Below are 27,579 nucleotides of genomic sequence, written 5' to 3' on the forward strand. Positions count from 1 at the left end.
GAATTCATGTGTGATGATTATTCGTAAATTAAACCCTCCTGTTCTTCAGCTGCCTTAAGTGGAATAAGATGAAATGATTGAAGCTCTTGCCCTTTGGATTTGGTTTTTACTCAGCTTTCTTTCTGCATTCTATAGAAAACTTAGTGAGAACTATTATTTTACTATAATGTGTGTGTATACAAATATATATATTTATATATATACAGAAAGTGACTTTTCATGGAGATGAGAGAAACAGAATGCATTCAAGTCTTGTGTTGTCTGTCCATTTTTTAAGGCCCATGTCTGTGATACCCTTTATGAAGATTTCCGTCATCAGTCTAGCCATATGTTATTTTTGTTTGTTTGTTTTGCTCATGTGAACCTTCATGCATCTTTTTCTTGATAGACCTCATTTCCTTTTGTCATTCAAAATTTTACTCATTTTTTAATAAACTCTTTTACTAGGTTTTTTATTGGACATGTATCAAATGGTGCTTCTCTAAAACTTTTCACTTGATATAAATTATTATATCATTCTATATTTTATCTCTGTGCATCTTACTGCCAAAACTTTAAAATTCTTTAAGGAGAGGGAGTGTTTTATTTTCTGTGTCCTGTGGATAGCCTCAGTGCCTTCTGAGTGAGTGAATGAGTGAGTGAGACTTCAGATTTTCTTTCTAGTGACAGGTGTCCCTGGGGAGCTGCACCCTGACGTCTGTCACAGGTCTCATTGTTGGCACTGCTCTAACGGGCTCTCTTCCCTGGGTGTCCTCCTGCAGGAAGTGGAGGGTGGTAACAGTGAGAATGGCCTGGGGTCAAGCTGGATTCCTGTCCTGAATCTGCCATTAGTAGTTGTTGGCCTTGAAGAGGTCAGTTCTCCTAACCATAGTTACATATCAACAAAACCAGAGTTCATTTTAGTTTAACATTCATAAATTACCAAAATAAATTTTTAAAATCATCTGGTTTTAAATAATAATAATAATCAGATTATAATTTTATCTGGAATTAGAATTTTATCTAGTTCTAGTTACTAGAACTAGAACTGTGCTAAAAGTGGTAAACTGATCAAACATTTTTTTTTTCCTTGTAAGGGAATAGATGATCACTTGGCACAATTAAAAGTAGACACAACAAATCTTATATATGTATAAGGATGTTCATTGTAATGAGATTTTCGATAGTAGAAGTTTATAAACAACTTAAAGACTCACCAGTAAGGAAAATAGTTAAATTGGGATATTGTTGAATTACTGTACCTAGGAGTATACTATGAAGCTTTTAAAAAGAATGTGGTCAATCCATAAATACCAATATTAAAAAGTATTAAGGGATTATTGCTTTGTGAAATAAGTGAAATGTAAAACATGGGGTAAAATCTAATTCAGTTAAAAAGGAAAAAAGAATTCTAAAGTATATTTTTGTATGTATGTGTATACATCTGTCTGTGTTTATACTCAGACACATTTTATATGTAGCCTTTTAGAAGACAACCAGTGGCAGTTTTTTGTTACTAGTTATTATCACCAGTACTGGTTTTCTTTGGGGAATGTTTGTAGTAACATGTAGTAAGGTAAAGCAGCCTTCACTTTTTGTACTTTTATACTGTTTGAATTGCCTTATAATGAATTTTTAAAATTTATTTTTCCTAGAGAAGAATTCCAGAATAAATGGGCAATTAGCTGGAATAGTATGTTTAGTTTTTCTTTTCTTTTCTTTTTTTTTAGTTCTTATATATTTTATATGTGTATTGTTTAACTGGAAAGTAAAACAGTGACTTATCTTACTCAACATAAATGAATCCCCCAAATTGTAACAAGATATATATAGGTCATTTGTTTTATTTTTAAACAGGAATCACCTTAGCTTTCTGAAGTGAAAGAAATTTTTGTCAAATATATAACGTAAGCAAGGTTCCATTAATTCAGTAAACTGCATTAAGAAAGCAATATATTTGATAGTTAATTATTCCAAATGGTGCCAGTGATCAAAAGGGACACTCATTTGTAATAGAGGGGATCTGTGTAATGGTTGTTCCTGAAGAATGTTTGCTCAAGTGTGAGGACAGCCGTAATTGATGAAGTGAAAAGTTGCATGTATCTTTCTCAGGCTTGGCTTCCCTGGTGGCTCAGACGGTAAAGGGTCTGCCTGCAATGCGGGAGACCTGGGTTTGATCCTTGGGTCAGGAAGATCCCCTGAAGAAGGAAATGGCAACCTACTCCAGTACTCTCACCTGAAAAATTCCATGGACTGAGTAGCCTCGTAGGCCACAGTCCACGGGGTCGCAAAGAGTTGGACACAACTGAGAGAATTCACTTCACTTCTCAGGCTTGGAAGGAGCAGCTTGTGAAAACCTGTGAAAGAATTGTGTATATTCAAGTAAACTAGGAGGACTATGTATTGAGATAAGATTTTAAATTTGAGAATTTTGAGGTCTAGTATTGTATTTCCCTGGTGGCTCAGATGGTAAAGCATCTGCCTACAAAGCAGAAGACTTGGGTTCAGTCCCTGGGTCGGGAAGATCTCCTGGAGAAGGCAATGGCACCCCACTCCAGTGTTCTTACCTGGAAAATCCCATGGACGGAGGAGCCTGGTAGGCTGCAGTCCATGGGGTTGCAAAGAGTCGGACACTACTGAGTGACTTCACTTTCTTTCACTTTCACATTGTATTTCATATTGTATTGTCGCTCAGTGGTAAATAATCTGCCTGCAGAGCAGGAAACCCAGGTTCGATCACGCCAGGAAGATCCCCTGGAGAAGGATGGCAACCCACTCCAGTATTCTTGACTGGGAAATCCCATGGATAGAGGAGCCTAATGGGTCACAAAGAGTTGGACACAATTGAGTGACTGAACAACCACAACACAATAAGACTTTGTGCTTCCCTTAAATTCTGCATCTTTCTTTTCAGCTGCTGATAGTGGGATCTTGTCCTTAGTTTTACACAGCTAAAGAAAATTCTATAAATCCATTAAATTTTTTTCTAAGTACTCAGTTCTTGCAATTGAACCACAAAGCTTTTAAGACTTTTGTCTCACTGTTGGTATTAACAGTAATCTAATTTTATGCTCAGAGTTGAAGGATGGCCTCCTATTCTAAGTGTTATCTTTCCCCCCAGAGGAAATAAATGCCATTGATCCTGAAATGACAAGTCTCTGGGAAAAATCTCAGGAAAGAAAGAAATTAATCTTCAGTAATCATCTCCAATTACTATCGGACTGTACTTTCTCTGCAGAGTAGAATGACTCTCCACCTTTAATTCTGTTTAATTATCATCACATTTGCAGTTTCCATTGATGGGCAGACTAGATAGGCTCGAAGTGGCCAGGACAGAAAAATTTCCTGAGTGGAATATGCACAAGAACAGGAGTTCAGAAGCCTGATGTGTACTCACCAGATTCTTAACCTCCTCTGCCTTAGTTTTTTGTTATAAATTGAGATTTTCTATTACATGGCTTTTTACTATCCATTTTAATTGGGAGAAAAAGGGTTTGAAACTTTCAGAAATTCAAGTAATCATTTGATATATGGATTTGATGTTTTGAGCATGAAGTTAAGTTGTCTTAAGAATAGAAATACGATTTATTTAAACATTTTAAAGATTAGGAAATTTGACATGCACCAGAGAGTCACAATTAGTAGGTGTTCCTAGGTGTCAGAAGTGTTGTTCTGTTTAGTATTTCATTTCCTGTTCTGCATTGCCTTGCTGGTATATGTCCTTTGATCAGTAACTTTTACTGTGACATTTTCATGAAGCATTTAATCTGGAAATAGTTTCTAATTAGTAAGGTTAGATAGTTTATAGTAAGTTATATTTCAGTCCCTGTAAAGATTCTTCTCAACTAAGATGTTAATGCTTCTCTTCTGAATTGTCAGGTGGCCCAACATAATTGTGAAGTAATTGAGTTTATAGCGAGATTCTCTAATAGATTTAAGCCACTGCATTTCCGTTAATGAAAGGTTTCTTCCCTTCCCCTTCACAGAATGGTTCTGTTAAGTACTGTCTTCTTTTTTTCGTTTTAATAGCACATTTGGTTAGTCTGCTAAAGGTAAGATGTTTTTTTGGGAGGCAGGCTGGAAGACAAATTCTAAGAAATTTTTGTTGGACATTGGCAATTATAAAGCATAAGGGGTTCCGAATTCAGTTTTGACTCAGCTCTCCTTTTTCCTTGATACGATACCCGCATAGGGACGCACAGCACAGAAGGATGAGACCATTTTTTATAGTGACTTCTGTCTGAGTGCATGAACAGGACTGTGAATCTCAGGTAGTGGTCTGAGGCTGAAGACCCACACAGCAGCTGTCTAGATGGAGCAGTGACCAAGCAGATGAGAGGGTTGACGCCAGCGCTAGGAAGTACCTGACCCTCCTACCTGCTGTAGGCTCTTTAGCAAGGGAGGGGTTAACAAGTGAGAAGATTACAGTCTGTGCCTCATCTCTTAGAGTGGAGGGATAGAAGGAAGGAAGGAGAGCCATTAGATCTCCTTTTGTATAAAAAGCTGCCCGTGCTTTTTTACCTATTATCTCTGATTACAAAGTAGTTGATAACAGGCTACCATATTTTTAGATATCTGAGAGCTGGGTTGTGACGTTGAAGAAAACAGAAATGTGATTAGGTACTTAAAACACCCAAGAATTAAGTTCCTTGTCCAATTAGGAGAGAGAATACAGAGTGGGGGTGAGAGGGGAAGGACTCTTTGGTAGCAGTTTTTCTGCGTCAGCTGGAGACGAGGTAGGCCGTCGTGCCTGTGAGGCACTGTGCGGGAGGACAGGAGTTACACCATCACACCTGTGGGGCACTGTGTAGGCAGGAGCGCGATCGTGGCCTCACCAGTTCTTGGGAAACGGGGAGGAACAATCTGTGTTATAAGTGGTCCCAGCCTGATCTAGTTCAAGAGTTTGGAAATCACTTAGATTTCTGTCCCTTCATTAAAATAGCAAAAAAAAAAAAATGTTTAGACTGTAATCATTCCTACATACATCTTCAAATCAAGAAGTGGTCAAATTAACATTTTAAGAAAAACAAGGATTTGAAATCCAGCCTGAATAATTTTTCCTATTTTAAAAAATTGTGGTTAATTTACATAACAGAATTTTACAATGAAACTTATTTCAAAGTGTATAGTTCTGTGGTATTAAATACATTCACATTGTTTCATGGCCATGACTGCCATCCAGCTCTAGAACTTTTTCATCTTCCTCATCTGACACTCTGTACCCATTAAGCACTAACCCCCCATTTTCTTGTCTCTCTAAGTAGAAATCTTGTTTTGAAACGTTCCCGCAGTCACAGTATAGTATGTTCCTTCCTGAGGCTCCGTTAGACACTTCCGTTTAGTGGGACGGTGCGTGTGGGACCTTTGAGCTGCAACTAGGGCAGTGATGTGTACACGCGCTAGAGGTCTCCATGGCTGTGTTGGATTTACACAGTGTGAGATCGAGCCTGAAAGGACAATATCATAGGTACACAACTATCTAAAGTCCAGATTAAAAATAATAGTCCAAAGTTGGGGTGGTTATGGGAAGGCAATTAGCACATAATAGTTGATTCTAGAAAACAGGACAAATAATGGAGTTCCATTTAGATAGGGTAACTGGAGGCCAGTATGATCTGGAACCTTGGCAGCATCCTGGAACATAGAGGAATAAAATGCAGTAACTGAGAAATCAAGGAAATAACTTGAATTTTCAACTGAGCTATCAGAGATGGGTATATACAATTAGGACAGCGTAATTACCTATCAGAAAGGCTGTGTAATTAAGGTTGAATTGAACCAAATCAACATCCAGGTATTATCTCCATCTCTTCTTCCCCATAACTGGCTTCTGTGTATGCACATGTACACAGACACACACACACACACGCATTTTTCTGATCGGGGATGACACCTATACCCCTTTCCTAGGACAATGCCAAGTCCATAGTTGGAGACAAGTCCAAGGTTTTTATGATAAAGTACCAGAGCTTCATTTTTCTAACACTGAAATGTGAAATTCATGTTGATGCTCTATACTCTGATTAGTGTTTTTGCAAAATTGCTAGATCCTAAAGAATGTAGGCATGCTGTTACTGAATAGAATTATGTTCATTGTAAAATTCTGCTTCTTAAACCTGAAATTCTTTCTCAGTATTTTGGAGTAATCGCTTTTATGTCTGATCACATTTCTACTGAGTTTTGTAGTCTTGCAGACCATTTTGATGAAACTCTGTGTCATGTTTTCCCTGCACACTGATACATCAGGGATGACCTGTTCTCTATTTAATATGGCATTGCTTTTTATCTTTAGTTAATATAATTTATCATTACTTTTTCTATTCCCAGGTTGCTTAGCATTGTGTAAACAAATACTAATAAGTTGGCTTATTAAGTCTCTCCATTCTACACCACGCTAGATATCCAGAATTACCTCTGTCCTCATTTGAATTTAATCCTTCTTTTAAATTAGGAATGTACACTAAGTTCTCATTCTTTTCATAATAGGTTGTTTTTTTTCCCCTTCAGTAGATTTTCTTCTTATGCACTAGCATGTCAAGCATTAACTTTTAGTCTTTGTTGTGTAATTTCTTTAGCAGAAATATATTTCTACTTTCTAATATCATCAGAGGATATATGGGAGGAGCTTGTACTGGCAAAAACAATAGTTAGAAAAAATATTTTTCATGAATACATGTAATAATCCATGACTGGGAAACAACAAAATTCAGAAGGAATTCATAGGGGTAAGGACTAGAAAGATTCCTTGTAGTGGGGAGATTTTGAGGATACAATTTAGGGATGTTTTTATGAGAAGTCGTGATGGAGCCAAGAAAGATTGTGTGAGGATGAACTTCGGTTGTCTTGTAGCTGAGTGTTTAACTTTTTCATGATTCTTTTTATTTTTTTCCCTCATAACCTATGGTTTATTCAGTCAGAAGTCATCTCAATTTGTAATTAATTTAATTAAAACAGTTAACATTAAGACATAACCTGATACATAGGCTTGACTGTCTGGAAAGTGAAAGTCACTCAGTTGTGTCTGACTCTTTGCTACCCTGTGGACTATACAGTCCGTGGAATTCTCCAGGCCAGAATACTGGAGTGGGTAACCTTTCCTTTCTCCAAGGGATCTTCCCAACCCAGGGGTCAAACCCAGGTCTCCTGCATTGCAGGCAGATTGTTTACCAGTTGAGCTACAAAGGAAGCCCAAGAATATTTGAGTGGGTAGCCTATCCCTTCTTCAGTGGATCTTCCTGACCCAGGAATTGAACCAGGGTCTCCTACATTGCAGGTGGATCCTTTACCAACTGAACTATGAGGGAAGAGGGTTATTTTTCTCCGTAGCACAGCTTATTTAATTTAAAAAAGCTGTTGAATATGTGATTTAGAAGGACTTGATGTTTTACTTGGTTTGAACTCTTGTTTTTCTGCTAAGTCTTTGGTCATGAAGGGGTGTTTACAACAAGGGAACTTACAGGAAGTGGTTCTTTTAGTTTACAATGGCAATACTTTTCAGATGAGCAAAATAGCTCATTTCTGTGATCGCAGAGGTCCTCAGGATCAAGCACTTCTGTAACATTTATTTTGAAAAGTTTGTATTTTCATATAGGAAAAAGAGATGGGGAAGACAAGTGCTTTTAGTTAAGTGGGTAGAAATCATAAGTATTTTGAAGTATAGGCATTAAATTCCTTATAAAGTGTATTCCCAGTGCCTTAATAATCCTTTTGTACATGGTTTAAAAAAAAGTCTAGCTATGACTCTAGTTAAAGGCTTGATAAATAGTGAAATCTTTCTCCGTATCCATATAGGACTTGAGTTGCAGAGAGAAGTCCTTCAAGAAAATTTTTTTTATGTCCTTGTCTTCTAATCACATAAAGAGAAATGTATTTACTCGCTATACTTTTGATGGTTGCTGTTGTTGAATCATTCATTCTATAAGGTTTTATTTAGTGCTTAAGCTACTCTCTTATGTATTATATAATTCTTAGCCTTGAATTACCAGATAGACAGCTTTTTGCTAGTAAAATGCTCTTATTAGTTATGGCAGTCATATTAATATTTGAATAGAAAAATAACCTGTTTCTCCCCTATTTATTTTCTTTGTATTTAGATACATAGCCATTTATCTTTGTGCCTAGAAATATTAAAACTGGGTTTGACAGATCAGGTGTGACTGAAGCTATTTATACAATTATAGTTTTCAGTACCAAAGTGTTTACTTTGATATTTTGCCAAGGGGATATTGCCAATGAAAAAATAACTAATTTATTCCAGGTTTTCACTTTTTTCTATGTATTCTGTATCTTCTGCCTCTGAGCTGCCTGTCTTCTTTGAAACCATATCGTCTTATCACAGTCTCCAATGTTAGTAACTTTCAGAAATCTGCTTTCTTTTCTCAGCTTTTCATCTGTTCTCAGTTCACACCCCTGAGTCTCAGTGATCCATTCCATTCCCCTCTTTTGGCTGAATAACTGAGCCTCCCCCTAAGGGAGCCGCCATGTGAGAGTAGTGATGAGTGAACTCTTGATTCTCCCTTTGGAACTATATAGTTTTTCCCATGGCCCTAATCCTGCTCATTGTTTTCAAGAGACCAAGCATTTCTCCTCCTTCCCCGGTCCACTTCCACTGCATGTCTCCCATCACCTGGAACCGTGAAGCCTGGGGGGGACCCCATGCTCAGCCGGTTGCAGACTATTCTCCTGCTTCAGGTCCCCTGCCCCAGAGCTGATCTGGGCCTGTGGTGTGGGACCAGGGTTCTTGTCTGGGATCTGGTGACAACTGAGGCCTTTTTGTGACCTCGGGCAAGTAACTCATATTTTCTGTACTTGACACAGAAAAACCTGGGCTTCATACATGTTTCCTCATTGATATAATGAGATGGTTAAACTTCATATTCAAGAGCCTATAAATGTGGATGCTGTAAATTTTTGATACTCTTTATTGGAGTCTTAAAACGCCAGTAGTTAGCAAAGCTGGAAAGAAAAGCAACCACAGTTATGCAGATGATGACTAGTTTATAGCTGTCTGCCCCCACCTTCCACCCCGCCTGAAGGCTGTGGTCGGCTTCAGTGGTCATATACTTTACGTTGAGATGATTCTTACTGGCTTCTCTCAGTGTCACCGAGAATGGTTATTCAATCGGGTGCACTTCCTTTTATCCTCTGAAGGCTAATGTTATGATAATCTAATGAACAAAAAAATGGTAATTTAAACATATAACGTAAACTTTAATAGCAGTTGTGCTAAGTGAAAACTCGGAGAAGGCAATGGCACCCCACTCCAGTACGCTTGCCTGGAAAATCCCATGGATGGAGGAGCCTGGTAGGCTGCAGTCCATGGGGTCGCTAGGAGTCAGACACAACTGAGCGACTTCACTTTCACTTTTCACTTTCATGCATTGGAGAAGGCAATGGCAACCCACTCCAGTATTCTTGCCTGGAGAATCCCAGGGACAGGGGAGCCTGGTGGGCTGCCGTCTCTGGGGTCGCACAGAGTCGGACACGACTGAAGTGACTTAGCAGCAAATGAAAACTAGAAAAAAATTAAAATGCTTAGTACTTTAAAGACAAATTGTCATAAGATAGAATAACCAGAAAGCACTAACAAATAAAAAAATTATATGTATATATAGAATAAAACATTATTAGTAGCATTTATTGTTTAAAATATTCAATTATAGAAGTAGAAAACTGTTATATTTTGTGCCTCTACTAGCTACTTACACATTTATAACTGCATATTCTAGAATTTTCTGCAGTCCTTAAATTATACCTTAAATAAATGAACCTTAAAATTTATGTGGAATCTTACTCCACATAAAGAAAAAGGTCACATTTTTAATCAATCTGATTAGAACATAATGTAAAATGAACTAGAATAAATTGTATAACCATGTACCATGGAACTATGATTTTTAACGGAAAATGTAGTATGAAAGAAGAGATTTTGAAAGGAGATTCTTTATATAATTTTGCAGCTATTTTTGAAACTTTGAAAATAAAAAAAGAATAAAGAGAAAATATAATTAAAAAAGACTTTTTCAGTTCATGGCTCTCGGCAACAAAGAAAGCTTTGTCGTCTTTGACTTAATTCTGACATAAACCCTTATGAAAGGTGGCGTAGGTTGTGTTAGTGATCAGAACCATTCGTGAACAGGATTAATCTTCTCAGAAAAATGCAGCTTTACTCGACATCTCTAGGAAATGAGATCAAACACAGACTTCTAATGGCAAAAAAGCGACATCACAAATATAGATGGCATTAATAATCTGACATCCTGACTCATACTTGAGGAAAGCCAGTCTTTTAGAGAAAGGGTGTTGGTCCTGGCTTCAGAAGGCGCGCCAGCAGTAGGCGGGGAGTGTCTAAAGGTGCTCTCCTCTGGGCTTCTGGGCTCCTGAGCTGCGGTCATGCACTCTGTTTCTTGCCCCTCATTTCTCTGTCACTGCAGGGGTTGGGGGATGGTTTCGGGAAGGTAATGATTATTTCCCTTCATTCTCACAAGTCCTTAGAGGGCAGTGCCCGTGGGGCAGGGATGTAAGCCACAGTGGGCTTCTTGTCTGGCCCTCAGGGGCCAGGTTTCAGATTCTGGCACTGGGATCCCAAGCTCAAGTTCCCTGCAGAACCCTGCACTCTCCTGGCTAGTATTCGACAGAGTTACCATCAGCATGGGTAACTGGATTTTGTGAAAATTTTCATTCTTACTAATAGCCTCCTTTATTCTTATTTGTCTTTGTATGTTAGTCGCTCAGTCGTGCCTGACTCTTTGTGATCCCATATTTCTCTTTAACGCATCCTTATTGTTGGCAACATGTATATCCTGCTTTATCAGTGACCTTTGCATAAACATTTTCACTGGTTTTACTCTCATTTGAGGCAGTTCATGATATGGCTGTGTGTGTTTTTTTTCCCCCACAGCAGTACTTCTCATTATTTCTCGGCATGAAAGATTTTAACCAAATCAGTCTGTTTGGATAATAGACTTGATTATCTGGTTTCATAACTATGTAAGTGGGTTTGTATCTTTTTTTTAATCCTATTTTTTTTTTTTTTAATGAATTTCTTTTTAGTTTAGAAACTCATTTTCTTCCTGTCTCTTTACTCTATTTCCATTCCATCTTTCCCCAGCCGTCCTTTGACTATCTGGTAGCAGAGAAGAGAGGAGAAAGCCATGGTGTCCATTGCATGGTGTATGCTGATACATTAAACTCCACAAGAGTTTAATTTATTGTTTTTATTTAAAAAAAAAAATTGAAGTGGCCTCGGTTTCTGATTTGCAGGTTGAAGTAGTGAAGAGTGCTAGATAAACTTTTTTTAATGTGACATCTAACATATTTTGCAACTAGTAGAAAGGTTGAGTCAAAGTGTAGTGACCTTCATTCTTTCATTAGATCTGTTGCTTAAAGATACTTACCTCAAGCATTATTTTTCTCACAATGATTATGATGATGATGACAATAGTCACAGAAGTAGTATTACTCTTATGTAAGTTATATAAGCAAGTGCATCAGGAATTGTTCAGTGTAATGCCTAGCAGATATTCAGTCAATATTATTTAAAATTTAAGGTTATTTGACTTTTTTCTTTATGTAGACCAGAAGATATTTCAGAATGTGATAGGTTACTGCTGTTGAGAAATAAATTGATTTTTAAAAATGTAGAGACAAGCCTTTTAGTTGAGGATCAAGGTAGGAAGATAAAATGTATACATTTTCTAAAAAGTAAAGGATTATCATTGGTTGAGGTTAAGGAAAGGCACTCCACTAATAAAATTTTTACTATCCTTCATCTGAAAATGTTAACCAATACAAAAAGACAAGGAAAAGACTTCTATACTAGGAATAAGGAGATGAATGTGCGGTTATTTGCTGATACCTGGATAACCTATGACAACCAGTAAAATAATTACTAGGATGGATACATTTTACCTCTTGACATGTGGAAGTACAAGAGCTCCTCAAACTGCACATGTTTAAAACTGGACTGGGTCAAAAATGTTCCTCATTTGTTGCTCAGTCATCATCTGCCTGATTGCTTAAACCTGAGGGTCCCTTTCTTTCTCCATTAGTCTGCAGGTACACAGGTACATGCGCATATACATACAACAGAGCTTTACTGAGGTCCTGCTGTGTTCCAGGCTTGGGGCTAAGTATACACTGGTGAACAAAGTAACTGCCTCTAACAGCTTGCTTTCTCATGCAGGGAGAGAGACGATATCAAATTCATGTTATGTGGGAGTAAGGGCTTCAGAGGAGGAACCAGGCAGAGCGCTGGTGATGGGGCACACCAGGCGGGAACGCGTGCTGGTCTGTGTGAGGGAGCACACCTGTGCTGCTGGGGTTTAACAGGAGTCTTTCGCTCTGTGTCCTGAAGAGACTGCAGCTGGTCAGACTTGGAAGTGGGGAGACTAGTTAGAAAGCAGTTGTGATACAGGTGAGAAAGGATAGTAGCTACAAGCAGTGTGGGGGAATGTAGTAGCCAGGGATCCAGTAAGGGGTGCTTATTTTAGTGAATATTTTGAGTTAGAATTGACAGGATTCACTCTTGGTCTAGATGTAGTTAGGGGTTGGTGAAAAGAAGGGTGACTTTAAGCTTTGTGACTTGAGCAGTCGCAATAAGAGTGTTCCCATTTCTCGTGGATTGCTACCACTCCCCTCTGTCTTGCCCTTCTACTGTTACTTTGTGCCAGGCTTTCAATTCACCGGCAGTGGGCTGCGTTGTTTTCTAAAATATAGTTCTTTTGATGTCTCTCTCATGCTTAAGACTTCAGTGGCTTCACGTTGCTCTAAGAAAAGCCAGAATTCTTCAGTCAGTCAGTTTAGTCGCTCAGTTGTGTCAGTTGATCAGTTGTATCCGACTCTTTGAGACCCCATGGACTGCAGCATGCCAGGCCTCCCTGTCCATCACCAACTCCAAGAGTTTACCCAGACTCATGTCCATTGAGTTGGTGATGCCATCCAACCATCTCATCCTCTGTCATCCCCTTCTCCTCCTGCCTTCAATGTTTCCCAGCATCAGGGTCTTTTCCAATGAGTCAGCTCTTTGCATCAGGTGGCCAAAGTATTAGAGTTTCAGCATCAGTCCTTCCAGTGAACACCCACGACTGATCTCTTTTACGATGGACTGGTTGGATCTCCTTGCAGTCCAAGGGACTCTCAAGAGTCTTCTCCAACACCACAGTTCAAAAGCATCAATTCTGCTCTCAGCTTTCTTTATAGTCCAACTCTCACATCCATACATGACTACTGGAAAAACAGTAGCTTTGACTAGACGGACCTTTGTTGACAAAGTAATGCTTAAAAGGTCTCACATATTCTGGTGCCATTTATTTCCACCCAATATTCTTTGTTCTTATTATCTTACTTGTTTCTGTGCCCTCGCAGAACCTGAATCACTATCCTTCCATAATCTGTGTCCTTCCTTCTCCCACCCCAAACATTTCTCACTTGCCTAATTCCTTTTCTCTTTCTAGCTTTTGTTTAGATATCATTCATTCCATAGAGACTACCCCTTAAAAGTATGAGTTAATCTTCTTTAGTCTCCTGTGGTTCTTACCCAAACACTGTAGATATATCTACGTATGTACTTTAATTGGATTGGTTCTTAAATTTTTTGAGGCCAAGACATGTCCGTTTTGTCTAGCATGTTCTTTTTTAGTTGGTGCTTAGTAGATACTTATTTGAATGAAAGAATAAATAAGTAAAGTGAATGACTATAAAACATACATGCAAAATTCAACAAAATTTCTATATTCTACCAGTAACTAGTAACAAAGTATAGTGGGGAAAGTTTGAGTTAATCAGTATGTCCAGAGACCTAGGAGTGTAATACTTAGGGCACCTGACATTAACAATAAGTATGCAGGATGCCTATGCAGAATGCTGTGTTAAGTTGAAAAATTATAGACAGATGTCATGTTCATGATTAGGAAGTTTGGAAATTGTCAACATATCAGATTTACCTCAATCTGTTCACGAATGCCTTACAATTCAAATACAATTCAAATGGATTTTATTTTTAGAACTTTGGATTGCTCTTAGGTTCATGTGGAAAATAAATGAAAAAAGTGAAGAATGTTTAAAAAGAAAAATAATTTGAACAGCCAATTAGTAAGATATATCATAAATCCTACAGTGCTGAAGGCGGGATGATAGTAGCCCAAGAGTAGTATGTGGAACCGTGGAGCAGAATTAGACGTCCAGGAAAGCAAATATAGACTAAAAGTGTAATGTAAAATCAGTTGAGAAAGATGGTTGATTATTCATAAAATGATAGAGATAATTAGTTAATAAACATTTTGAAAAACATAAAATTTGATCCCTGTTTCACACTATGGACCCAAACATGTAATTATAATGCTTTTCTGATATACAAAAATCTAATTATAATGTGCTATCTTATATATGAAGATTGTTTTTGAAGTTTCTTCAACATTAGTGATTTATTTATACACATCTAGCTAAACGATTTGGTCCGTTTTTTGTTTTCGAGATCCTGATTTTGTCTAGATGAATGACTTTCGTCAGAAGTGCTGTCCATGTGTACAAAGGAGAGGAACCAGGACAGGATCACTTTACTGGTTAACAGCTGTTAACCTTGACTGTCATGTACTGTGCTGTAATCACAGTCCATATATTGTTCAGCAGGATGTATTTATTCTCTTACTTATTTTTTAGCAAGGACAGAGAGGTTAAATACATTTGCTGATTTTTAAAAGCTCAGATAAAGTAGGCTGAATATTAAAATTTGAGTATTTTTCAAGTATTTGGAAAACAAATTATAAACATTCTACTGTCCAGTTTTATATGTCTTTTTAAATAAATAAGGTGTTTCAAACACAAAACCTCTGAGTGTTTGCTTAACACTCTTAGAGCTAACTCCTTAACCTATCCCAAGTGTCAGTACATTTATTTTTATGATCGTGTACTGTATATTGTTGAGATGAACTCACTGTGCTTATTCTTCACCTGATGGCTTTGGTTTCCATAGTGAACAACAACTTTGTTTATGTTTTTTCTGTTAGACTTTTAAATATTTACTCTTAGTTGTTTTTTAGGGAAAGAACTGCCAGACCCTATATGAAATAGTTTGGGTCTTGGGATGTCTACTATTCTTTTTCTAACTGATTTAAACTGTTTATGTGTTTTTTAGGATTATTTCATGACAAAGTTTATATCTTCTGACAGTTCAGTGCCTAACATGGATCTATCCTTGGTTTTACAGAGAAAAGAGAAGAGGAAGATTTTGAAGAGAAGAAAGCTATTAAGAAACGAATTAAGGAACTTAAATTTCTAGATTCCAAAACTGCCCAGAACCTTTGTAAGTATCAGATTTCAATATAATTAAATTAGAAAAACACACCATTGAACACACTGGTTCCTTTAAATTATGTCATTTTCTTTTTGACTTTTTTCATTTTCTGTTAATTTTATTATTATCACTTAGATTAAGAGTTAACTTTGCTTTCCTTTGACTCATAATTCCTGAAGGAATTATAAGTTAAGTTCTTCAAAAGATTAATGCATATTAGAAAATAAAGCTAGGAAAGGGATTTAAAATAAAAATATATTTCCCATTACTGAAAATAGACCTACCCTTTAAAGTCTTTCTTTTAAATATAACAATAAAGAATTATGGAATTTAGGTGATGACATCATATTTTGGGAAAAAAATTGGTAGTGGATTTTTTCTTTTGTACCTCTGAAACTGTTATTTGTGATACTTGATCAGACACAGAGGAGTTTGGAATATTAATGGGAATAAGGATGGTGATTAAAATGAATTCTGTTATCCCATCTGAGCAGTTCAAAGCCTTTCCTCAAAAGTACTGCCTTGAAATATTTTAGATTTAATTACTGTTACAGGAGCTAAATACTTAGTATTGAATTGTCTTCCTGGCTGAATTGCTGTGGGAGAAGAGGGCAAATGGGTTTGCTTCTGACTCATTTCAGCTGCATCTTAAATGCGTCAAAGACACTTCTGTTTGGAACTGAGATAATGTAATCTGGATATATTACTTTTTGATGCTACAAGATGGATAAAATGTGGAGAATTTAGAGGCAAGAAGAGCTAACGTAGTCTGCCGTTCAGTTATTAAGTGCTTCAAGTGAGCTTTTCGCAATCACTTGGACAAAACAGTCCTTGGCGAGAGGATGAGCCTCCATGCTGTTGATGCAGGAGGGAGTTAGAGCAGTGTCCGGAGAAGGTGGGGTTGACACTCCTTTGTGAAAGCTCTGGAAGCCTCTTCTTACCCTGCTCACTTTTGGCAGAGAGCTGTCTCTTTTTCTGCAGTGTACGCCTGACAGGATATAAGCTTGACAAGGTCCTATGGACAGTGTGAAGAAATTATTGTTCTGGCAAAAGCAGTGTTTTCATTTCTGGGCACCTGCTGATTGTGCATAGCTGCCGCTTTGCAGTGGAGCCATGTGGCTTGGTTGGGCCCAGGAAGGTGCCAGCAGGGATGCGGCGTGGAGGACTTACCTGCTGTGGGACCAGCTCCAGGGCGCTCTGCCTGCACTCAGGGCATTGTCCTCCCAACGTGAGAACTGTAAGGCAGGGGGCCTGTGTTCCTGTTGTCTGCTGAACATGTGGTCTAAAGTAGAAAGGTATTGGGGCCGGGAGGTTAGACCAGTGAAATTTTGGTATTTGTTGTTTCAGGAAACTTCCCTCTTAAAGGAAAGGAAAAGCATTACTAACTTCAGTCAGTTCAGTTCAGTTCAGTCGCTCAGTCGTATCCTACTCTTTGCGACCCCATGAATCGCAGCACGCCAGGTCTCCCTGTCCATCACCAACTCCCAGAGTTCACTCAGACTCACGTCCATCGAGTCAGTGATGCCATCCAGCCATATCATCCTCTGCTGTCCCCTTCTCCTCCTGCCCTCAATCCCTCCCAGCATCAGACTCTTTTCCAATGAGTCAACTCTTCGCATGAGGTGGACAAAGTACTGGAGTTTCAGCTTTAGCATCATTCCTTCCAAAGAACACCCAGGGCTGATCTCTTTCAGAATGGACTGGTTAGATCTCCTTGCAGTCCAAGGGACTCTCAAGAGTCTTCTCTAACACCAAAGTTCAAAAGCATCAATTCTTCAGTGCTCAGCCTTCTTCACAGTCCAACTCTCACATCCATACATGACCACAGGAAAAACCGTAGCCTTGACTAGATGAACCTTTGTTGGCAAACTAATGTCTCTGCTTTTGAATATGCTATCTAGGTTGGTCATAACTTTCCTTCCAAGGAGTAAGCGTCTTTTAATTTCGTGGCTGCAGTCATCATCTGCAGTGATTTTGAGGCCAAAAAATAAAGTCTGACACTGTTTCCACTGTTTCCCCATCTATTTCCCATGAAGTGATGGGACTGGATGCCATGATCTTCCTTTTCTGAATGTTGAGCTTTAAGCCAACTTTTTCACTCTCCACTTTCACTTTCATCAAGAGGCTTTTTAGTTCCTCTTCACTGTCTGCCATAAGGGTGGTGTCATCTGCATATCTGAGGTTATTATATATATATATATACCCCTTTTCCTATTTGGAACCAGTCTGTTGTTCCATGTCCAGTTCTAACTGTTGCTTCCTGACCTGCATACAAATTTCTCAAGAGGCAGATCAGGTGGTCTGGTATTCCCATCTCTTTCAGAATTTTCCACAGTTTATTGTGATCCACACAGTCAAAGGCTTTGACATAGTCAATAAAGCAGAAGTAGATGTTTTCCTGGAACTCTCTTGCTTTTTCCATGATCCAGCGGATGTTGGCAATTTGATCTCTGGTTCCTCTGCCTTTTCTTAAACCAGCTTGAACATCAGGAAGTTCACGGTTCACGTATTGCTGAAGCCTGGCTTGGAGAATTTTGAGCATTACTTTACTAGCGTCTGAGATGAGTGCAATTGTGCGGTAGTTTGAGCAATCTTTGGCATTGCCTTTCTTTGGGATTGGAATGAAAACTGACGTTTTCCAGTCCTGTATCCACTGCTGAGTTTTCCAAATTTGCTGGCATATTTAGTACAGCACTTTCACAGCATCATCTTTCAGGATTTGGAATAGCTCAACTGGAATTCCATCACCTCCACTAGCTTTGTTTGTAGTGATGCTTTCTAAGACCCACTTGTCTTCACATTCCAGGGTGTCTGGCTGTAGATGAGTGATCACACCATCATGATTATCTGGGTCGTGAAGATCTTTTTTGTACAGTTCTTCTGTGTATTCTTGCCACATCTTCTTAATATCTTCTGCTTCTGTTAGGTCCATACCATTTCTGTCCTTTATCGAGCCCATCTTTGCATGAAATGTTCCCTTGGTATCTCTAATTTTCTTGAAGAGATCTCTAGTCTTTCCCATTCTGTTGTTTCCCTCTATTTCTTTGCATTAATTGCTGAGGAAGGCTTTCTTATCTCTTCTTGCTATTTTTTGGAACTCTTCATTCAGATGCTTATATCTTTCCTTTTCTCCTTTGGTTTTCACTTCTCTTCTTTTCACAGCTATTTGTAAGGCCTCCCCAGACAGCCATTTTGCTTTTTTGCATTTCTTTTCCATGGCGATGGTCTTGATCCCTGTCTCCTGTACAATGTCACGAACCTCATTCCATAGTTCATCAGGCACTCTATCTATCAGATCTAGGCCCTTAAACCTATTTCTCACTTCCACTGTATAATCATAAGGGATTTGATTTAGGTCATACCTGAATGGTCTGGTGGTTTTCCCTAGTTTCTTCAATTTCAGTCTGAATTTGGCAATAAGGAGTTCATGGTCTGAGCCACAGTCAGCTCCTGGTCTTGTTTTTACTGACCGTATAGAGCTTCTCCATCTTTGGCTGCAAAGAGTATAATCAATCTGATTTCGGTGTTGACCATCTGGTGATGTCCATGTGTAGAGTCTTCTTGTGTTGTTGGAAGAGGGTGTTTGCTATGACCATTACATTTTCTTGGCAAAACTCTATTAGTCTTTGCCCTGCTTCATTCCGTACTACAGGGCCAAATTTGCCTGTTACTCCAGGTGTTTCTTGACTTCCTACTTTTGCATTCCAGTCCCCTATGATTAGTAACTTAAATAATGTCAAAACGTTCTGTACTTTGTGATTTTAAGAATGTTTTTTGTCTTGAAAACTGTTAATGGCCTCCATTATAAATTGTCTTGTTCGGGGTCCTAAAGAAATATTATCTTGAATATGATTCTTTTTAGGTGGGTTAGCTGTGGTAAGATAGCCTAAATAGCCATCTGAAAGTTGAATGATTGGTATTTTGAGCAGTGTTCTTTAGTATTAGTTATGCATTACACACATATACTAAACAGGATTCCAGGTTCAAGTGCAGTAGTTGACGTGCTGGTTCAGGATGTGCCTGTTTAGTCTTTACTGCAGAGTCTCCTTGTCAGTAGTTCTGTTGACAGTGTATGTAGGTTGTTGGTAGCATGGCAGTTGAGTGACTTGAAAAAGATTGCTGATTTTAAAAATGGCTGTTTAGAGAATACAAAATAAAGATGGATACTGTTTGGGTTGCTGTAGCTGAGCATGTGAATCCATTCATTTAATTATTAGACACATTTTAAAGTATAAGATCAAAAGGTCAGAATTTATACCAGGTCATCATATTATGATGTAATCCATCTCGAATCATTCTTACCCTCTCTGAGTGTAGCAAGTGTTATGATTTAAGCTTTAAGAGGCTTTAGCAGCCTATAATCTTTACTGTAATTATAGTCTGATTCACAGCTGGTTTTTGTCTATGAAATTCAGTCTTCTGAGATACTGAATTCTGAGAAGAGTCACATGATGGTGACAAGACTCTGTCTTATCACTTAGAAGCCTAAGGTACTTTCTCTTAAATTTCTCGTAACCGAAACATTTCACAGAGTTTTGGGGAAGGATCTAAAATCTATTGATTTATTTACCTATTTGTTTAAAAATGGGTTGTGTGTGTTAGTCTCTCAGTTATGTCCAACTGTTTGGGACCCATGGACTGCAGTCTGCCAGGCTCCTCTGTCAATGGAATTCTCCAGGCAAGAGTACTGGAGTGGGTATATTTTGGGTTTCTGAAGTTTATCCGAGTCTGGGTTCAGGGTAAAAGAATTCTAGCCATTCTAGGATGAAGAGATGGCTTGGGAGTTTTACAAGTTTCTATGCTTTACTAGATTTTTTTTGGAGTGGATATTAGAGCTGTAAAGGGGGGAAACCTGGAACCTAGAAATTAGTATAAAGGTTTAAATATTTATAAGTTCCCTTGCAGAAAACATGTATGACTGGTTCTAATATCTGCACATTCTACACTCCTTTACTGCACTCAGAACTTCCGACTGGGATCAATATAATCACATTTTAAGGGATAAGATGCATGTTAGTAAAAATATTCAGTTTAATGTGTATTTTGGATGCTTTAAATAAACATCTTATATTATTCTCCATAACTTTTAAATACAGTGTTTTAAAGATCTGTGCTTCTCTTTTGATTTGTGTGTTATGCATTAGTTCATTTTCAGCTCTTGTGTAATTTACTTGCTGTTCAGTTCAGTTCAGTCGCTCAGTCGTGTCCAACTCTTTGCGACCCCATGAACCGCAACAGGGCAGGCCTCCCTGTCTATCACCAACTACTGGAGTTTACCCAAACTCATATCCATTCTACCATTCTTGCCCTTAGTTATGGCAAATGTTTTCCCAAAAGGTTATTCATAAGCAAAAACCCCCCCCCATATTTCAGTCTTTATAAATATATGTTATTTTAATCATGGAATAATACCTGAAAGTAGTGGATGAATTACAAATATAGAAGAAAATTAAGTAAGTTATATCTATCTGCAAAGTTGATTTTTCTATTCAAATTTAACTTGTCTTTCATATATTATTGTTAAACATGTATTATTAGTTATAAATAGCATGGGTAACTAATGTTGCTTATATTTATATGATTAGATAACTGTGTAAGTGAGATCATAGAGGTGTTTCATCTGCAAAGTTAGGGGGTTCCCAGGGCTGCTGTCACTACTGAAACCAGTGGCAAGTTCAGGGGTCCCTAGGACCACTCTTAAGGTTGATAATTTGTTTGAAGTACTCATAGAATTGACTGACCGCTGTTTTACTCATGGTTATTACAGCAAAGTGATACAGAGGGAAAGGCCCGTGGGGCAAACGGCAAGAAGGAAGAGGCCCATGGGGCCGAGTCCAGGAGAGCTGTAAGCATGGCGTTGCAGTTGTCCTCTCCCACTGGTGACAAGGACAGCACTGGCTTCTCCCAGCAGTGATGGGGGACACTTCTCACAGATTATTGCCAGCAGGGACCCAAGCCTTGGTATTTAGTTTGCACTGGGTCTTGATATAGCTGATTCCCCCATATGTTTGACCTTAGTTTCCAGACCCTCCACAGTTCAGGCTAATAGGCTGTGGCCCAAAGCTCCTAGTAAACAAAGACACTCTTACTAAGTAGGACATTCCAAGGGCTTACAGAGTACCTCATAGGAGCCAGACCTCACTTGGGTAAACTTAATCGTTTGCCACACAGTAAGAATCTGCCCACAGGAGACCTGGGTTAGATTCCTGGGTTGGGAAGATCCCCTGGAGAAGGGAATAGCAACCCACTCCCGTATTCTGGCCTGGAGAATTCCACGGATAGAGGGGCATGGTGGGCTACAGTTCATGAGATTGCAAAGGGTTGGACGTGACTGAGCTGCTAACACATTCATTACTACTATGGGAGCCTGGTAGGCTGCCCTCTGGGGGGTCGCACAGAGTCGGACACGACTGAAGCGACGTAGCAGCAGCAGCAGCATGGCCGCTTTGGGGCTGCAATGGTAGAATTGAGTAGCTGTGACAGATTGTATAGGCTCATAAAACCTAAAATATTTACCAATGTGGTCATTTATAGAAAAAGTTTGGTAACCTCTACTTTGAGTATAGTGCTTCCCTGGAATGGTAAAGAATTTGCTTGCTAATACAGGAGACATGGGTTTCATCCCTGGGTTGGGAAGATCCCCTGGAGAAGGAAATTTGCCTGGGAAATCTCATGGGCACAGGAGCCTGGCAGGCTGTAGTCTATTGGACATGACCTAGCAACTGAACAACAACAACTGCTACTATAAGTATATACCGGTTCTGCATTTGTACCAGTTTTCTCTTCCAATATCAGAGCTTTTGAATGTTCCCATTCTACCACCCCTCTAATACTTGGAGTTTTACAAGAAGCTAGTGTAGCTTTAAAGAAAAAAAAATACCGTGTTTAGGACTTGTTTAGCTTCATTGTTCTGATGATTTGTCTGTCTCTAAAATTTTGGAAAGTGACATTTTCTTTTTAAATACGCTTCTTCCCTGGTGTGTGTGTGTGTGTGTGTGTGTGTGTGTGTTCCTTCCAGAACTCCAAGACGACATTTGTAGGTGTCCATACTCGTATTCCATGTCTCTTAACTTAGTATTTTTCCATCTCCTTGTCTTTGTGGTTTGGAGAACATCTCTGCTTATGTTACCTGTTTTCTCTTTATCTGATGTCTAATCCATATGAATTTTCTACTTCAGTAGCTAGATATGCATATTTTTAAAGATTTTTTTTTCTCCCTCAAATACTTGTTTCTTTATAATACAGTTCTTTTGTTTCCTGCTCAATGTTTCAAACTTTCGTTTCATTTCTTTAAGTATTTTTTTCATTTTCTCCAGGTTTTCTAATTTCCTTTCTTTTGGGATAGATCAGAAAAGGATTTAAAGATTAAAGTAAAAATAACTTTTAAAAAACATTTCAAAGTTCTCTCCACTTTGCCATGCCGCCTGAAATAAAAACTATGATTTATTTCTCCCTCAATTATTATGTTATGCTTCCATGTAATTCTTTCCTTTTAATCTTTTTTTTAAAGATACTCTTTATTTTTTATTGGAGGATAATTGCTTTACAATTTTGTGGTAGTCTCTGCTGTACATCATCACAAGTCAGTCACAATTTTATATATATATAAAATACAGAGTTTTTTATTATGAAATTTAAAAGTATTATTGAGAATTCAACATTTTTTACATTTTTTATACCTGGTATGGGCTTCCCTGGTGACTCAGATGGTAAAGACTCTGCTTTCAGTGCAGGAGACCCAGATTCGATCTCTGCGTTCAGAATATCCCCTGGAGAAGGGATCTGTCTGCTCTGTCCATGGAATTCTCCATGGGATTCTCCAGGCAAGTCTCAGTATTCTTTTCTGGAGAATTCCATGGACAGAGGAGCCTAGCAGGCTATAGTCCATGGGGTCAGAAAGAATCAGACACATATAAAATAAAAAACTCCCTCTTGAGCCTCTCTCAATTCCATGCCTCTAGGTCATCATAGAGCGCCAGGCTGAGCTCCCTCTGTTATATAGCAGCTTCCTTCTAGTTATCCATTTTACTAGATAGGAGTGTATATATGGTAATGCTACTTTCTTAGTTTTTCTACCCTCCCTTTTCCCCACTGTAGCCACCAGACCATTCTCTATGAATGCTTCACCATTTCTTCTCTGTAAATAGTAGTGTTTTTCTAGATTCCATATTATGCATTAATATACAATATTTGTTTTTCCTTTTCTGACTTATTTCACTCTGTATAACAGGCTCTAGGTTTATCTACCTCCCTGCAACTGACTCAGATTCATCCCTCCATGGACATGGGTTTGGGTGGACTCTGGGAGTTGGTGATAGACAGGGAGGCCTGGCGTGCTGCAGTTCGTGGGGTCACAGAGTCACACAACTGAGCAACTGAGCTGAACTGAACTGAACCACAACTTCCTTATCTGTTGATCCTTTTAATCTTTTTATTTAATGTTAAAACCTTTTCTACAATTTGTTATTGTGTCCATAGTTAGGTTTCAAATAGAATTTATTGTTTCTCAAAGGGAGTTTTAAGGATTGTGATTAATCTTACTAATCCTTCTAAACTTGCAATCCAGATAATATCTTAGCAATTTACCTTCTCAGTTTGCTTATTTCTGATGTTTAACAAATTACATATTATTCGTTGGTCATTTTTTCTTGCTGTTTTGAGTTATCATACATTTTTCTCATTTTTCTATTTGGACCTCACTGTATTCTGAATGAACTGGGGAAAAGCCTTCTGAATTTTGAGGCACATTCATCCCATTGTTTTAGGTAATTTGACATGAGTGTTTTCTTTTTATTTTGTCAGATATAAGTCTTTTCATATGTTCTTTCATTGATTATTATGAGTAAATTCTATAATCATAAATGAGCTAATTTTCCATGTTCAATTTCTTTTAGTATTCGAATGTTAATGTTTGGACTTCTCTTGTGGCTCAGCTGGTAAAGAATCCATCTGCCTGCAATGTGGCAGACCTGGGTTTGATCCCTGGGTTGGGAACATCCCCTGGATAAGGGAACGGCTACCCACTCTAGTATTCTGGCCTGGAGAATTCTGGCCTGGGTCACAAAGAGTCGGACACAACTGGGCGACCTTCACTTCATTTCATATTAATGTTTACATTTAATCCTAGGATCATATGCAACTTGCTTTATTCATGATGTATAGATTTAGATTTTATTCCCTCTCAGTTATTCATTAATTATCTCTTTAAGATCATATAATATTTTTGTGCTTTCTGGTGTCTACTAATGGGTTATCCTTTAGTAATTCCAGAAATCTCTTTTGCAGTATCATTTAGCTCATTTGTTCCTTCTTGTTCTTGCATTATTGAAGATTATACATATTATTATTTCTAGCAGCATATCCCACATTTATAACTGTTGAGTTCAATATGTGTGAATGAAGCTGATGATAAGAACACAAATGATGTTCTTATTATTCATCTCTAGTTGATCCATGGTATCCTCAGGAATATAGTCTTACTCCGAGAAAGAAGCATCATGTTTTCTCAATTTCATGAAAAATAGTGTTTTTATATGAAAATACCTACAAATAAATGATAACAAGTTTGGTATATAAAAGTAGTGGGTAGTGGTAATGAGGTCTGAGTGTGTTCAAGAAGTAACATCTATCACTGGAGAAAAGAAACAATAGTAGTAGAATAAGGGGGAACCAGTAAAACATTAAATCTAATGCTCTGAAAATATTCTTATACACTTCAGTAACTTTTGAGAAGATCATTGGGTTTGAACATGTATGTATGTAAGATGTATGAGGTAGGCGTGAGTTAGTTGATCAGTGTGTCTGATTCTTTCTGACCCCATGGACTGTAACCCACCAGGCTCCTCTGTCCATGGAATTAGTGGATGTATATGGCAGTGGATAGTGGAAGAATAGTGGATAGCTGCTGGTATTCTTGCCTGGAGAATTCCACGGACAGAGGCGCCAGATCCCTTTTCCAGGAGATCTTCTCCACCTAGAGATCAAACCCAGGTCTCCTGCATTGCAGTCAGATTATCATCTGAGCCACAGGGAAGCCCATGTGAGGTATAAAAAATGTAAATAATGTTGAATTCTCAATAATACCATTTTATCCCTTCTAGTCCATTTGGATAGTTTCCATTAAAATTTGTGTTCTAATATTGCATATTTAAGCTTTAGTTCTATGCAGAATGTATTTCTCTGGCATATTGTCTGAACATGAGGGTGCTCTTATGACTTGTAAAAGTGTTGTGCACTGCTTAGCAGTTTTTTTGTTTTAATTGGAGGATGATTGCTTTACAATATCGTGATTGTTTCCGCCATACGTCAGCATGAATCAGCCATTTGTGTACATGTGTCCCCTCCCTCCTGAACCTCCCTCTGCCTCCTCCCACCCCACCCCTCTAGGTTCTCACGGAGCACTGACTTTGGGCTCCCTGAATCATACAGCAGATTCCCACTAGCTATTTATTATATCTGAAAATGTTTGTTTCAATGTTACTCTCTCAAATCGTCTCACCCTTTCCTTGCCCCACTGTGTACAAAAGTCTGTCCTTTATGCCTGCATCTCCTTTGTTTCCCTGAAAATAGGATCATCAGTACCAGCTTTCTAGATTCCATAGATATGCATTAATGTATGATATTTGTCATTCTCCATCTGACTTACTTCACTCTGTATAATAGGCTATAGGTTCAGCCGTCTAATTAGAACTGACTGAAATGCATTTCTTTTTATAGCTGAGGAATATTCCATTGTGCATATGTACCACAACTTCTTTATACATTCATCTGTCAGTGGACATGTAAGTTGCTTCCATGTCCTGGCTACTGTAAATAGTGCTGTGGTGAACATTGGGGTACATGTGTCTTTTTCCATTATGGTTCCATGAGGGTATATGCCCAGTAGTGGGGTTGCTGGGTCATATGTTAAACAATTTTCTGGAAAAAAAAACAAAAAACAAAAAACTTTTTTAAACTATTTAGTAAGGGCAGAAGATATTATGTAGACTAATAACACACACGTCTAGATAAATATTATGTGTACATATTGGGGTTTTATGGTTCTTTTCATTACAATATGATACCTCTATAGTGTACTAATCCATTTCAGTTTTTAAAAAATCATATCAAAATTGGCACATTCCTATATTAGGCTAGTAACTAAGGATTAAAAATCATCCTCAGAACCAACATAATAATATAGAACTGTTGTTTAAATGTAGTTCTAAAACTGAGGAAGAGTAAGAAATGTGTTACTGAAAGATTCCTCCACAGTAGTTATATTGAGTATTTAAAATTTCTCTTTTTATGAATCATTTTTTATTTTATATTTAGAAGTACATCTCAGATTCTTTTCTTACATCTGTAAAGCAGTTATCCTTCAATTAAAAATAAATAAATTAAAAAAATATTCTTTTCTTACCTTCTTTACTATGGCTCTTTTTTTTCCCCTCCTCTTAGCAATCTTCCTGAGCTCTTTCCGGGTGCCATACGAGGAAATCAAAATGATGATATTGGAAGTGGATGAAACACAGTTGGCAGAGTCTATGATTCAGGTAAACAAACAGACAGAGAGCTTAAATTCCTATATTTCATTGCAGGCTTCTCATTAAGCAGAAATCTGTAAGTGAAGCAAAATTATTAAACCAAATCATTCAACTGGAAAATCTTCGCTGCATAATTACTTTTAGCATAAGTTCTGCGTTGCCAGGAGATAGAGCTTTGCATGTTCTTGTAACTGCAAACTAAATATAATGCTATCAAATGATTACATTTCAGTTATTTTAAATGACTGTTTCTGAAAGGCAGATTGTTTACTTTTACATATATGTATTTTTTTTTACAGTTAAGTCTAATAATATGCTAATTTAAATTTGTTTGTATGACTTATAAAGTCATACATGACTTGGGCTTGTATGACTTATAAAGTTGTATTTTTGTTTGGTAAAGAAGATTGAGGGAGTTTTCTCTTTATTTAGAATTACTGTTACTAACAACCCTTACTTGAGTCATTTGTGTTTCCATGAATACTAGAAATTGTTTGCATAGTATTCTCAGTCATTCAGAAGGCTGGAACTTCTAGGTTTTTTCCGTCCTGTCTTCTAAATGTGGTGTAAATATATAATTCCATCAGTGACTTTTGCTAAGTCTCAGACTCTTTAAACTACTTAACTCAACAACCTTTGTTCAAGCTTGTTTTTCTTCCAGCAGTTTCTCATAGTTTTTGTCTTTATTCCTTTTGATTGTGTATGTGCTTTATTCCTGGGATTAGATTTCCAAGTTCTTCCACTAAAATGTTTCTACTTAATGCATATGTAGTTTTTATAATG

At 37.9% G+C, this 27,579-nt stretch overlaps 1 protein-coding gene and 1 long non-coding RNA gene across 8 annotated transcripts in view; one reads left to right on the top strand and one right to left on the bottom strand.

Annotated features, from left to right (window-relative positions):
* The window catches only part of DIAPH3 (diaphanous related formin 3), a 562,435-nt gene that overhangs the window by 240,680 nt on the left and 294,176 nt on the right, over positions 1-27,579 (top strand). For all 7 annotated transcript variants that reach the window (XR_009739822.1, XM_061434429.1, XM_061434430.1 and 4 more), the window contains 2 exons: positions 15,185-15,280; positions 26,711-26,805. Coding sequence is in view for 6 of the 7 variants with exons in the window: in XM_061434429.1 (XP_061290413.1) it covers positions 15,185-15,280; positions 26,711-26,805 (191 nt within the window). In the remaining variant the exon portion in view is untranslated. The remainder of the gene's footprint in view (positions 1-15,184; positions 15,281-26,710; positions 26,806-27,579) is intronic.
* LOC133258145 (uncharacterized) lies at positions 9,166-26,760 on the bottom strand. Its single transcript, XR_009739824.1, has 2 exons — positions 26,673-26,760; positions 9,166-9,493 (listed from the first exon to the last, which is right to left on the bottom strand). It is a non-coding gene; the product is annotated as an uncharacterized LOC133258145 (long non-coding RNA).

The sequence above is a fragment of the Bos javanicus genome, chromosome 12, assembly GCF_032452875.1.
Source record: "Bos javanicus breed banteng chromosome 12, ARS-OSU_banteng_1.0, whole genome shotgun sequence".
NCBI lineage: Eukaryota > Metazoa > Chordata > Mammalia > Artiodactyla > Bovidae > Bos > Bos javanicus.